Source organism: Dipodomys merriami, unplaced genomic scaffold, assembly GCF_024711535.1.
Source record: "Dipodomys merriami isolate MVZ:Mamm:240054 unplaced genomic scaffold, mDipMer1.0.p SCAF_69, whole genome shotgun sequence".
Lineage (NCBI taxonomy): Eukaryota > Metazoa > Chordata > Mammalia > Rodentia > Heteromyidae > Dipodomys > Dipodomys merriami.
The window spans coordinates 2,687,749-2,701,319 of NW_027206279.1; the positions used below are offsets into that span (position 1 = coordinate 2,687,749).

The window sequence follows — 13,571 nt, forward strand, 5'->3', positions numbered from 1 at the left end:
CGCAACACAGCCCCGGCCGCGCCAGGCCAGCGCCTCGCAACACAGCCCCGGCCGCGCCAGGCCAGCGCCTCGCAACGCAGCCCCGGCCATGCCAGGCCAGCGCCTCGCAACACAGCCCCGGCCGCGCCAGGCCAGCGCCTCGCAACGCAGCCCGGGCCGCGCCAGGCCAGCGCCTCGCAACACAGCCCCGGCCGCGCCAGGCCAGCGCCTCGCAACGCAGCCCGGGCCGCGCCAGGCCAGCGCCTCGCAACACAGCCCCGGCCGCGCCAGGCCAGCGCCTCGCAACGCAGCCCGGGCCGCGCCAGGCCAGCGCCTCGCAACACAGCCCCGGCCGCGCCAGGCCAGCTCCTCGCAACGCAGCCCCGGCCATGCCAGGCCAGCGCCTCGCAACACAGCCCCGGCCGCGCCAGGCCAGCGCCTCGCAACACAGCCCCGGCCACGCCAGGCCAGTGCCTCGCAACACAGCCCCGGGAACGGCGGGAACAGCGCATGGCGCCCTCCACATCTTATACCCTGAAGGTCTGTGGAAAGGGAAGAAGAAATAAAGCAGATGAACCTGCTGAGCTATGGCTGGGGACAGGAGTCCTTCGTTTTATGGATGTTTCTTCTACCTGTAGATAAAACTGCTGTACACCGAAGCCTGCCTCAAGTCGTTGTACTTGAAGAAGAGCACCTGCGTACAGCCCCTGCCGCCTCAGCCGCACCCTACACCCCACACCCGAGTCACCCCACCATGCCCACCGTCCCAGTCCCCCACCACACCCCGCCCCTCCACCCTCTCCTTCCCTCCCCCTGTACCCCGCCCCCTCCACCCTCCCCCTTCCCTCTCCTTGCACCCCACCCCCCATCCCTCCCCCTTCCCTCTCCCTGTACCCCACCCTTCCACCCTCCCCCTTCCCTCCCCCTGCACCCCTCCCCCCATCCCTCCCACTTCCCTCTCCCTGTACCCCACCCCTCCACCCTCCCCCTTCCCTCCCCCTGCACCCCTCCCCCATCCCTCCCCCTTCCCTCCCCCTGCACCCCGCCCCCCATCCCTCCACCTTCCCTCCCCCTGCACCCCGCCCCCTCCACCCTCCCCCTTCCCTCCCCCTGCACCCCACCCCCTCCACCCTCCCCCTTCCCTTCCACTGCACCCTCCCACTTCATGTCCTAGAAAACATGAGTCCTAGCATCCGGCCACTCACAGCAAGCAGCTAGCTCTTCACAGACATGTGCAGCTTGACGTATGTTAAAGGTTCATCTCCCCACTCTCCTGTACTGTAAGGGTTTTCCTCTTCTTAAGGCGTGCTTTTCCTCGGGCAGGGACTCGGTGGCATCATTCACACGTACACCCACCACAGGCAGCAGGCCCGAGGTCCAGCGCCCTCGGCACACTTGCGTTCTACCCGTGCTGGGTGGCTGAGCAGCTGGTCCTCTGTATTACTTTCTCTCCTAAGAGAAGAGCTTTACTGTTTTTGTTCAACCATGTTTCTTAATGACCTACATATTTCTAACTTCCAAGTTATTTTTCCCCTTTCCAGCCTAAGTTGGAAGCTCTGTGCGTGTGTGTGTATGTGTGTGTGTGTGTGTGTGTGTGTGCGTGTGTGTGTGTGTGTGTGTGTGTGTGTGTGTGTGTGTGTGTGTGTGTAGGACTGAAGTGATTAACCAAAAAGATTTTCTCTATCATGAAATACTTATTGTAAATAAGAGAAAAATTTTAACTACCCATTTAGAGCAAGTTGGAATCTGACAGGGCTGAGCCATCGGGTCACATTTGGTTAATGATGGATTTATAGGTGCAAACATGTATCACCCTTAATCCTTTAGTTACTTGTCTTTGCCAAGGATGAAAATTCCAATTTTTTTTTATTTTAAGCAGACTTTTTATATGTCCAAAACCCATAAATCTGTATGTGCCTTAAGATAAATGTCTGCCTGAACTCTGGGCTCCCCGGTGATCTTTTGCACACAGTCAAGGTTAAACCGCATTGCCCCATTCCTAACATCGAAGGCACACCCTTGGTGGTGCCATTGCTATTTCCTGCATTATAATCTGCTCTGCGCGCTAACATAATGAGGGTTGTAAATGGAGAGCCAGGTATCTCCTCCCCTCCACCTCCCCATGTAGACTGGGGAGCGGCAGGGTTACCGCACTGCCAGCCCAGCTTTGCCAATCCAGTGATCACTGTCCATTAGGGTTGTCATATCAATTATGAATTCTCTGACATCTACCACTAAATCAGCTGAAATGATGGGTTTGCTCCTGGCATGTTTCCCTGAGGAAATGACTGAGAAAACATGTAATAATTCATAGGACCAATTTTGTAAGCCACCCCCAACTTTGGAAGAAGACTGGGGAATAAATTCTAGGTGAATAAATGTGATTTGCACCCAAGGCACAAGAAGTGTTTGCTTACTCCTGATATTTAAACATCCTCAAAGTCAGTATGACCTTGAGCCTTTGTTACTTTGGGGGTTTATTTTTCCCTCACCGTGGTCCTAAACATAATTAAGCTGTAGCATAAGCACAGGTGACTTCCAGAATGCTAGGTCAGTGCTAGCTATAATTACTTACTGTGAACTTTTTGGCATTTCATTTATTCAGTCAAGTGCATATCTAAGTAAAATATCATAGATCTGTTCCTCTGTTGGTTAATTTTCAGTTTTATGTGACTTTCACATAGTGTGAGTATGTAAACTTGTACTTAAGTTCTTGTTTTTGTTTTTAATTGATACGCAGAGGGGTTACAGTTACATGAATCAGCTAATGAGCAGTGATCCAGGTCTTTCCTTCGGTCAGTCCCTCCGGAGTTTTCTCTCCTGTATCTCATGGCTAACGAGTATCACTGTTGTATTTGTTCACCATTGCTCCACCTTTTATGTACCTTCAAATGGAAAGATGTGGGGGAAATTATATTAAATGAAGTACGCCAGAGCCAAAGAAATGTAGGGTTCATGGTTGCCCTCATTTGTGGTAGCTAGAACGTGCCTATAAATCCACAGGTAAACACACTGGATGGTTAAAATATATATGAATGCACAGGGTCATTCACACCCTGAGGCCGAAGGAGTGGTGTGCTTAGGTTTTAAAAAGGTAAATGCAGAGTAGCTGAGCCCTGGCAAATCCACGTCTCTCCTGGAGAGCAGATGAAAGACAAAGTAGCCTCTGCCCCTGTGCTCCACGGAGAGAAGCCTGGCGATGAACAGGACTGTTGGTCCAGCCGCCAAGCTTGTCAACACAGTGCCAAAGAAGTAGAAATTAGTGAGCACTTTTCCAGATGATTCAGGGTGAACCTGAAAATGCCCAGGGGTATAAACAAGCACCAAGGGGGATGTCAGGTCATTGTGGTTGTGTATTTATATACATTTCAAATTTCCCTCAAAGAATTTGCCGTTTATTTTCTCCATGGCATAAAGCCCTGAAGTAAATCAGTATTTGTATTTTTCTTTTCCAGGTTATTTTTATTAGTTTTTCAATTATCTTTAAGTAGTTGAATGGAGGGGTTCAGTTCAGTGTGCCAGTTTATGCGTGCAGTGCATCTTACCTTTGCAAACTTATATCAAGTAAGTTGTGCCAGGCGCTGTGGCTCACGCCTGAAATCCCAGCTACTCAGGAGGCTGCGATCTGAGGATCGTGGTTCAAAGCCAGCCATGAGACTCTTGGGTCCAATTTTAACCCTTCAAAACCCAGAAGTGAAGCTGTGGCTCAAAGTGGTAGAGCACTAGCCTTGAGCCCAGAGGCTCAGGGACAGCAAGCTCCACAACGAACAAAAAAGAGCAAAGAAAATGAAAACGTTGCTTCAAAGAGAAAAAGTTGTCATTTTAAGAACGCAGACCTATTGGTAGAGAGTGAGAACTCCGTCTGAGAGCCCCCTTCTATGGTCCTCTGTGGTTTGCAGATATGAACCTGGTAAGTCAATAAATAAGTGAACCAAGTTATCAGAATTTTAATTTATTTTATTTTTTTGTCAGTCATGGGGCTCGAACTGAGGGCCTGGTCGCTGTCTCTGAGCTTCTTTGGCTCCAGGCTCACACTCTGCTACCTGAACCACAGCTCCACTTCTGGCTTTTTCTGAGTAGGTTATAGAAAAAAAGAGTCTTACAGATTTTCCTGCCCAGGCTGGCTTCAAACTGCGATCCTCAGATCTCAGCCTCCTGAGTAGCTAGGGTAACAAGTGTGAGCCACTGGCTCCCGGCCAGATTTTTGTTTCTAGATACAAAAGAGTATTTGCCTTGTGTATTAAATACCATTGTGCTAGAACTTCATGATATTATATTACGTGGTCACTCATTGTTACTGCATGCACATTCACACACACTTTTTGCCTGTAAGCATGTGCGAGTGTGTTTCACGTGGACTAAAAAGTTATTTACAGCTCTGTCTGGAGATACATACAGCAGTGATTAGCCAGTGCACAGGCAATCTACAATGTACAGATCAAAACTAAATAAACAGTGCAATAGTTTATTTTAAAACAATTACAAGATGTTTTCTATTTCTCCCTCATCCTGAACTATGTGTTTGAAAACGCACTCTTCATAAAAACCACATGCAAGTCTTTCTGATGCTTAAGCAGCTGGCACATGTCTGCACACATTGTCAGAAGATAGCACAGACCCCACACCGCCGCAGACGGAAGGAAAGAGAGGAAGGAAGGAGGGAGGGAAGGAGAGAGGAAAAAGGAAGAGAGGGAGGAAGGAAGGTGGGGGAGAGGGAGGAAGGGGAAGGAAGGTGAGATTCTCCACTACTTCTTTTTTTATTTTTTATTTCTGTTCTTTTAGAGAAAGAATTCTCTATTCACATATGGATTTAAATCTTTAATCAGTACAGTTATATGGTTGTTGGTTTGGGTTTTTGGGGTTTTTTTTGTTTGGTTGGTTTGGTTTGTTTTTTGTTTGTTTTTTGTCAATCATGGGGCTTGAACTCTGGGCCTGGGCGCTGTCCCTCAGCTCTTCAGTTCAAGGCGAGCGCTCTACCACTTGAGCCATAGCGCCACTTCTGGTTTTCGGTGGTTTATTGGAGATAAGAGTCTCACAAACCTTCCTGTCCGGGCTGGCTTTGAACTGAGATCCTCAGATCTCAGCCTCCTGAGAAGCTGGGATTGCAGGCTTGAACCACGGGCGCCGGGCATGTGGTTGTTCTTATTGGATGAGCGTTCATCATGAGTTTGACTCAAGCCGCCCAGTCAGCTCACAGCCCACTTAGCCTCCTTCAGTGGAGATGTGCTTCACGGACGTCTCCAGATGCATGGTCCAGGACCACCCCGGAGTCCTTCTTATGTAGCCATTGGAGGAGAGGCGTCACATTGCCTCCAGGGCCTTTCCTTACTCGTGTGGAAAGGCGCATTGTGGAGTCGTGTATGGACTGTGAGATGTAAAACACAGATGGACCAAGGTCATGACACACACAAGATGCATCTCTGTACTAGCGCTATTTCAGGAGCGACAATGGAGCCCCGGGGTCCACGGTACCCCCTTTGCCAGCGGGTGTGAACCTCCTCCTCTGGGGGAAATCATCTCCTCCGCACACACTCCCTGCCTCCCTCCGCAGCCCTGCCTCCCTCCGCAGCCTCCCTCCGCGGCCCTGCCTCCCTCCGCGGCCTCCCTCCGCGGCCCTGCCTCCCTCTGCGGCCCTGCTTCCCTCCACGGCCCTGCCTCCCTCTGCGGCCTCCCTCCGCGGCCCAGCCTCCCTCCGCGGCCCGGCCTCCCTCCGCGGCCCGGCCTCCCTCCGCGGCCCGGCCTCCCGCCGCGGCCTCCCGCGGCTGCGGCCGAGTGTGAGCGGCCGCGCGGTGCTTTGGATGCCCTCCTGGTGTTTGGATGCTGTGCCCTTTTCAGCGTGGTGCTCTGGATGCCCTCCTGGTGTTTGGATGCTGCGCCCTTTTCAGCGCAGTGCTCTGGATGCCCTCCTGGTGTTTGGATGCTGCGCCCTTTTCAGCGCAGTGCTCTGGATGCCCTCCTGGTGTTGGGATGCTGCGCCCTTTTCAGTGTGAGACACTTCTCACCTCTGCGCCGCGGGTGGTGAGCTGTGGTTCTCTCTCCCGCACTTGCTTGTGGCCTGCTCTTCCCCGCGTTCCTCAGCGTGGTGACAATGGAAGCGCGCAGCGAGGTCTGCGTTTCGGCGTGAGACTGTTCACTTTCCCCTGGAGACAAGCAGGTTCCAGCTCCCATACTGGACTCCTGCACCTAGATTTTTGGCTTTCTGTCTTAGAATTCTGAGTGCTGTATTTGTCAGGGTTGAAAGGCTGTTACGAGCTGGTGTGTAAGGACAAGATGTAAGAGGAGACGGCACCATGCGAGCGGCCGGTGCAGGCCGGGATGCAGTCGGGGCTCAGATCCGGCCGGCTGGCGCACGCCTCCAGTGCCCTGCCTGACACACCGTGCGCGTTCATGTGTTCATTACCTCTCTGTGACTGCTCATTGGCGGCGTTTATCTTATAGAGGGATGGTGTCTATAGACCGCCATGGTCATGGGCTTTGCAGTTTGTGGAGACTTAACAAGCGAAATGGCTTCAGCAAACCAGCTGGAGAATCAGTTAAATCAGTTACCGGGGATGTCTCACCGGCGATACTGAATGGTATGAGCAGAGATCCCGAAGGTCCTGGGTCTGCCGTTTCCACACTAAAGGAAAGATCTCCAGAGAGAGTGCAGCAGGCCACAGCCCCTCCGCTCCCCAGTGACCGCGCCGCAGATGCCTGCAGCGCAGGGACAGCCGAGCCTCACCCCAAGGGAAGGGACACCCGTGCAGCTCAAAAAAAGAACGCAAGAAGAACAAGCAGTCAAGGGTGAGGGAGGTTGTGACTCTGTTGAACTGTCCACAATCTGGAATCCTCGAGGAGTAAGTCAGGGTAGCTAGTTTTTCTGGCAAACTAAGGTTTACTCACTGAAATCCCATTTACAAATGCTCTTGGTGACAGTCGTTTAAAAGGCATTACAGCTTCCACTGCCTTTTTAAACCAAACAAAACGCCACAGCATCTGTTCTCGGACTGCCCAGCGCCTGCTCAGGGTGGCGGTCTGTTCCCCTCCCCGCCTGAAAGCTGCCGCCTCCCGAGCCAGTGCTCGGTCCTCCACGCCGGCCGGCCGGCCCAGTGCTGTACCCGTAACCTGCCCCCCCCCGCCCCATGCCCACCCCTTCCAACCCCATCACCATCTTACATTCCAGAACTCGAGAGCATGGAGGATTCTTCATCTTACTCGGCAGCTAGGCCGGGCGTCGGTGCGATGTCTGGGAGCCAGGCAGCTCTCTTAAGGTGAAAACACAGAGACTCGGCAAGCAGGATTTGCCTAACTTGTTCATCTTGTTCAGGAGCCGCTTCTCCCACAAATCCTGGGATTGTCTGTGGCTGAGAAAAACCAGGGGTCTGCATGCATGAAGGACAGGATTCGTTTTAGGCTTGAGCCGGAGCGTGGTCTTTGTGCTAGTCAGCTACTGCTGTGCCACGGTGGGCTGAAAAGGAAGGACTCAAAATAGCAGTCCTTGGATCCTGTCAGCGCCGCTAGGGCGCCCTCCCTCCGACCGTCCCCGGGACAGTGTTTGCTCCCCTGCGCCCTCGCTCCTGCCCCTGGCACCACAGCCACCCAAGGGCGTCGGAGCGGTGAGCGGCCCGCCGTGGCCCACGCCACGCACGAGGCGATGCCGCCGCTCTGCATCGCTCGGTCAGCTCAGCTACCAACCAGAACTTTCCCTCTGTGCGTTCAGACGCGGGAGGGGTTGAGTGTAATGTGAGAGGTGAGCTGCTGGGAGGTTCAGTCGACCTCTGCCCCGGGCCGCGGGAGAGAGCCCGGCAGTGCAGGAGAGCCGGGCCGCCGAAACCGGGCCAGCTCCTCTTCCGCTGCTAAGTCTCCAGACTTGTCACCCTGAAAACGCCTGATTATTCGTCCCCCAAAGCCCACAGACTCTGAAAGCATCTCTGTCAGCCTCTGCTCACTGGGGGGAGTTGTGTTCGCTTCAGTTAGACACTCCCTCAGTGAGAGATTTTGAGTTTCGTGAGACACAGGAGAAAGGTGACTGGCACGTTCCTAGGTCTGTGTCGTGGCTTTGCGTCGCACGGAATGCTCGGTGCACGGCCGGCCAGGAGCTTTGGGGTTGCCAGAGTTCGTCTGTTGTCTCTCAGCTGAGACAAGTCTGTGTCCTTGCGTGTCACCTGTCCCCAGACGGACGTTTCCACCGAGAGCGGCGGGGGGAGGGTCCCGTGTCTGTGATTAGCTCCTTTGGGTTTTCCTGGTATTAAATCTTTAAAAATACTTGGCTTGTTTCTGATGATTTCCGTAGATTCTTCTGTTCTTCGTGATTTGTTTTTTTGTCGCCTTTGTGGGAATGTCAGGGCCTTTCTCAAGGACACGGTGTCCCCGTGGTTTCCAGTGGAAGTAATTCCGAGTTGCGCTTCCTGTGGGATCCATGGACGCTGTGGCCCTGTGAGGCCTCTCCGGCACGGTCCACAGAAATACCACATCCTCTGGCTCTCGGCAGTCTTGTCTTGATAACTGAGATCATTTGGGACAAATCATAGAGCTCTTTATAAGAAAAAGATACCAGATTTCTGGGCCATTGTTTCTAAAGTTGCCAAGTGGAGGCTGCTGGAGGCCCTGGGCTCAGCTCCCGTCCTGAACAAGAACAAGTTCATAGGAAACCCGTTGCTGAGTGGAAGCAAGTTCAAGTTCTTACCTAGCCGCGAGCTTATGCACATCCAAGAACCGGGGTCGCAGCCTGCGTGCTGGCGACCCAGCTCCCGTGACTCCAAGAAGCTCCCCTCCGGGAGGCCCTGGAAGCGAGGGCGTGGCCCACGGGCCCAGAGCTTCTAGGCCTCCCCGGACCAGCTCCTGCGTCCCCACAGCGTGAGCCCATGAGGAGCCAGTCTCACAATTCCGTACCCACAGAGGGGACCGGACAGTCGGGCTGATCTCGTGTGAGTCCCCAAGTAAACCAGCCCGTGACATTCAGCTGAACTTGTTCCTGTGCACGCTGCTTCTCCCCGCCCGTCCTGTGCTGTTAGTTTTGGCAAGGAGAGCAGAGCGTATAATAAATCATAGACGGAAAGAGCTTTTGGCCTAGCCCAGTTCAGCCTGCTGCAGGGTTAGAATGCAGAGAGCAGTTCTGTTTTTAGACACCCCTTTACTAACCCAACATTCATAATTTATGATTTCACTGTAAAATTCCTGCAACACTACACCAAAAGTAGAGCTGCCCTTTAATTAAGTACTCCGGGTAGGAAAAATGTGAAACTGATGTGCAAAACATCTCTGTGCGCCGTGATTGATAGTGACTGCGTCTCTATGAACCCAGCCGAGAGGTCTCAACTTCCTGCCGGGTGAAGTGGTCTGGGGGCTGCAGCCGGCGTGCGCCCAGCGGGATCAGTCACTGCTGACAAAATCGACATCGTCCGGAGGCGCAGCGTGGAAACACTGGGGCGGGGGGGGGGGGGGCTGGCCTTCATCTGTGCTTTGCCACAAATGGACAAGACTTTAATCTTCGTGTCTGTGAGAGCCTGAGCCCGGCCTTCCCGCTGTCTCTGCAGTGAGGTTGTGCTGTGGAGCCTGGGGCCGCGCGGTGGGGTCCCAGCGCGCCGGCGGGCTGCTTGTTAAGGCTGGAAGGGACGTGCACGAAGAGAGCCTTGGAGCCAGAGAGGGCCCCGCAGCCCCTTTGCAAGCCGGGTCTTGTCATGCAGCCCTAACTAGCCACAAACCCCAGGTCCTCCCGCCTCAGCCTCCCCAATACCAGGGCTGCACGCATGCACTGGGCCTCCTGGCTGTCCAAACGTGCTTTTGCGTCTTAGTTGGAAGTTGGCACGTTTCATTTTCAAAAAGGCATAATGCCAGCGAGTGTTAGTGGACTGAGCTCCCCAGCTCGCCCCTGCGTCTGTCCTCGCTGAAAGGTGTGGTGGGTAATTCTGTATCCGAAACGCTTCAGGTTCTGGAAGGAAAGGAAATGGAAACGTCCGTGGCTGCCATTCTGCCCCGAGTGCCCCGTGCTGTACGCCCGGCTCTGGGTGGGCACCCTGGCACAGCCCAGCCATGCGGGTCTTCCCCGGGCCCCGGATGCCGCGGTGGAGCTCCTTTGACACCTGTGTGCATGTGACTTTCTGGTGTCTCTGCAGGTTTGGGCCGGGCCTGGTCATCTATTGGTACGGATTTATCCAGGAGCTGGACTGCAACCGGGAGAGGGGCATCCTGCTCAAAGCCTGTTTCCCCACGGACATTGTCACCTTGTGCCACGGCACCACCTGACCCGCAGAGCCCGGAGAGAGCCGGGGGCAGCTGGGGCCGGAAGCAATCTGGCATTCCTGCTCCGTAAACTCCTGGCAGCATCTGCCCTGAACTTCGGCTGAACTCTGGCCTCCGCGGTCGCAGGGCCGCCCCTCCAGACAAACGTATCGCGAGTTTCTGTTTTCCTTCTCCCCTCGCCCGTGTGAGCCGCCGAGAACTGCAGACACAGCCCACTCATTATCAGCATTTCTGTCTCTGTCAGACAGTTAGTTTATAGATACTCATAATCTTCCTTCCTTCCGCATGGCTTCTCCTGTGTACCCAACAAAAGCAAGAATGTGGAGGCTGAAAGGTGTGATTTTTCAATTCCCCCCCTAGTTATCAAATCACCCCCTTATTTTTTTCCCCTCTAAGTGCCCATTCATTCTCTCTCCCTCCCCCTTTCTCTTCACCTGCATTCACGGGTACCATAAGCATGGAATCACGTTCCACAGCCTCATGCAATTACCCCGCACAAGCGGAGGAGAGCGGGAGCGTGGAGGCCGGCTGAGTTCCGCTCCCACCTGCGGGCCTCGCTGGTGCCCGTGTGGGGCTGGAGGACTCCGACTCTGGGTGCTAAGCGCCGCTGCAGAAACGCGCTGGCTGAGAATCTGTCTTTTCATACTTCCTGTTCCAACGCCACTGACGTCACTGTGTCTGGAACCCGGGCTCCTCTGCTCCCGATGGCTGGTTTAGCTTCCGAGGGCTGTGTGTCCACGCCTTTTAGCCATCATTTTTATGAGTAATTTTTTTTAGAAGTGTGCTCTGTACACACTGCTTTTGTATCTGCATTTTATATCATTTAATTATGTAACACTCAGATCATTTAGACATTAGAAATATTCTGCTTTGAATGAATTGTGTGCCAAAAATAAACAGCAATTTTTAAATAACCACAATAAAAGAGATTTTTGTGATTGTTCACCTCCGTTTATTTGCTTTAATGTTACTGCTGACCTATCACCAGTCAACAGCAAAAACATCAATAAAACAACTATAAACCTATCTTTAGAAAATTAAAAGTTAGGGGATGGGAAGATAGCTCAGTGGTAGAGCGCTTGCCTTGCATGCCTGAGGCCCTGAGTTCAATTCCTCAGCACCACATAAGCAAAAAGAAAAAAGCTGGAAGTGGCGCTGTGGCTCAAGTGGTAGAGTGCTAGCCTTGAGCTGAAGAGCTGAGGGACAGCACCCAGGCCCAGAGTTCAGCCCATGACCAGATACCCCCCCCCAAAAAAAAGAAAGAAAGAAAAAAAGAAGGAAAATTAAAAGTTAAGCTACATAAGAAAATGTACTTGGCACCTGGCGCCAGTGGCTCACGCCTGTAATCCTGGATGCTCAGGAGGCTGAGATCTGAGGATCACTATTCACTCCCAGCCTGGGCAGAAAAGTCCACAAGACTCTTATCTTTATTTAGCCAGTAAGAACCCCAAAGTTTACCTCTGGCCCATGGTTGAGCATCAGCCTTGATCGAAAGACAGAGCTCAGGGCCCTGTGTTCAAGTCCCAGTATCAGCACCAAAATAAGAACATGAATTTAGTAGCATAGTCGCTGATACTTATAAAACATGCCTTTTATAGTATTAAGTACATAACTTTAGAACTAATATTAATAAGTTTTGTAAACACTTTTAAGTTGTACACATTGGTTCTTTCTAAAGGCCAAATTTGTCATTGGGCACCTAAAAGGTTTGCAGAACTCTACTTCTTTTCCTTCGGACTTGTGTCATGTTCAAAACCAGCGTGTGTCCCGCCCGAGCCGGCCTGAGGTCCCGAGAGCGGTGTCAGGCAGACTTGTGCTTCTGCGAGATGCCTCACATGGGGTATTGCGTGTGAACAGAGGATGAACCCCTCCCGTGCCGCGGCCTCCACACGCGCTCGAGAAGCTGGGCCAGGCCCAAGCCACGCTGCTGTTTGTCCTGGGGAATAAGTTTCCTCTACCTGCGCAGACGTCAGAACTCTTGTTAAACCCTTGTCGAGGACTTTCACATTGAACAAATTTATGATGTGTGTGCACAAATAAAAGATTAAAAAGGGGCTTACAATTTGTCTGTTTTCCCAGAGCCCCGCTGCTGCTGTGCGGGCGAGCAGGTCAGCGTGCCCAGCAGGACGCTGCCCAGCAGGACGCCGCCCATGGGTGGGCGGGGGGGCGTGTGCCCAGCAGGACACTGCCCAGGAGGACGCCACCCGTGGGTGGGCGGCGGGGGGCACGTGCCCAGCAGGACGCCACCTGTGGGTGGGCGGGGGGTGTGTGCCCAGGAGGACGCTGCCCTTGGGTGGGCGGCGGGGGGCACGTGCCCAGCAGGACGCCACCCATGGGTGGGCGGGGGTGGGGGGCGTGTGCCCAGCAGGACGCCACCTGTGGGTGGGCAGGGGGGTGTGCCCAGGAGGACGCTGCCCGTGGGTGGGCGGGGGGCACGTGCCCAGCAGGACGCCACCCGTGGGGGAGCATGTGCCCAGCAGGACGCTGCCTGTGGGTGGACAGGGGGCCCCCATGCTCCCCCCCCGCCCACACATACCGTGACCACCGCTCCCCTGCTGCAGAACTGGGGCGTGCCACAGAAGGGGGCAGTGAGAAGCACAGAGCCTCCATGGCTTTTCCTTTATTCTGTGTCCGGCCTCTGCACGGCCTGTGTCCGGCCTCTGCATGTTGTTGGTTGGCTTGCTTTTCTGGTTCCCAGAATCTTAAGCATCACTCCTGGAACGCAGACACGGAATGGAGACGTATTTTTCCTTATTGCTGCCATTGTTAGAACATTAATGTTAAAGCAAGTTATGTTTATGGGCCTTTGCATGCTGTGCTGACAGATTATGCCACGTCAGGACGCGGGACCGCGCATAAAACCTCACGCCAGGTGCTGTCCAGCTCAGCGCACCTGCTCCAACGCACGGATCGGCTCGGAGGTCGGCTCAGGGCGACCCCACGCCTGCCCTCGTCTCCCCCCGAAGCCACGCGCAAACCAGTGAGTCTTCCTGCGTGGTGTTTCTTCTTTGCCTTCCAGTGAGGCGGATGTCAGCTCTTCAGAACACTCCTGCGATCACGGAGAAGGCTAGACCTTTGGAAGAAAGCACTTCAACCGTGTGTGTGTGTGTGTGTGTGTGTGTGTGTGTGTGTGTGTGTGTGTGTGTGTGTGTGTGTGTGTGTGTGTGTGTGTCTCACTTTCCAAGCCGCTTGATAATTTGTTGGTCTTTGGGGTATGTTGACTCATGCGAGCCACCTGGGGCTCGCGTGATGAGGTCATCTATAAGCGCCCTGTGCCAGCCGCACTAATTAATGCCTGGTGCCACGTGAGCGGCCCCTTCCCTCGCCGCCGGCTGGGAGAGCCACCCCGCTCCCTGTCCTCTTCAGAACCG

General features: G+C 53.9%; 1 protein-coding gene across 12 annotated transcripts in view; it reads left to right on the top strand.

Moving 5' to 3' along the window:
• Cdin1 (CDAN1 interacting nuclease 1) overlaps positions 1–13,571 on the top strand; it is a 207,743-nt gene that overhangs the window by 141,001 nt on the left and 53,171 nt on the right. For 2 of the 12 annotated variants that reach the window (XM_070005748.1, XM_070005745.1), the window contains one exon: positions 10,074–11,274. The exons of 5 other annotated variants lie outside the window; for them this stretch is intronic. In XM_070005748.1, coding sequence (XP_069861849.1) covers positions 10,074–10,203 — 130 coding nt within the window. In that variant the 3' untranslated portion in view covers positions 10,204–11,274. Of the gene's footprint in view, positions 1–10,073; positions 12,177–13,571 lie in introns of those variants that run through there. 5 more of the 12 variants (XM_070005741.1, XM_070005742.1, XM_070005752.1 and 2 more) reach the window with 5 other exon arrangements.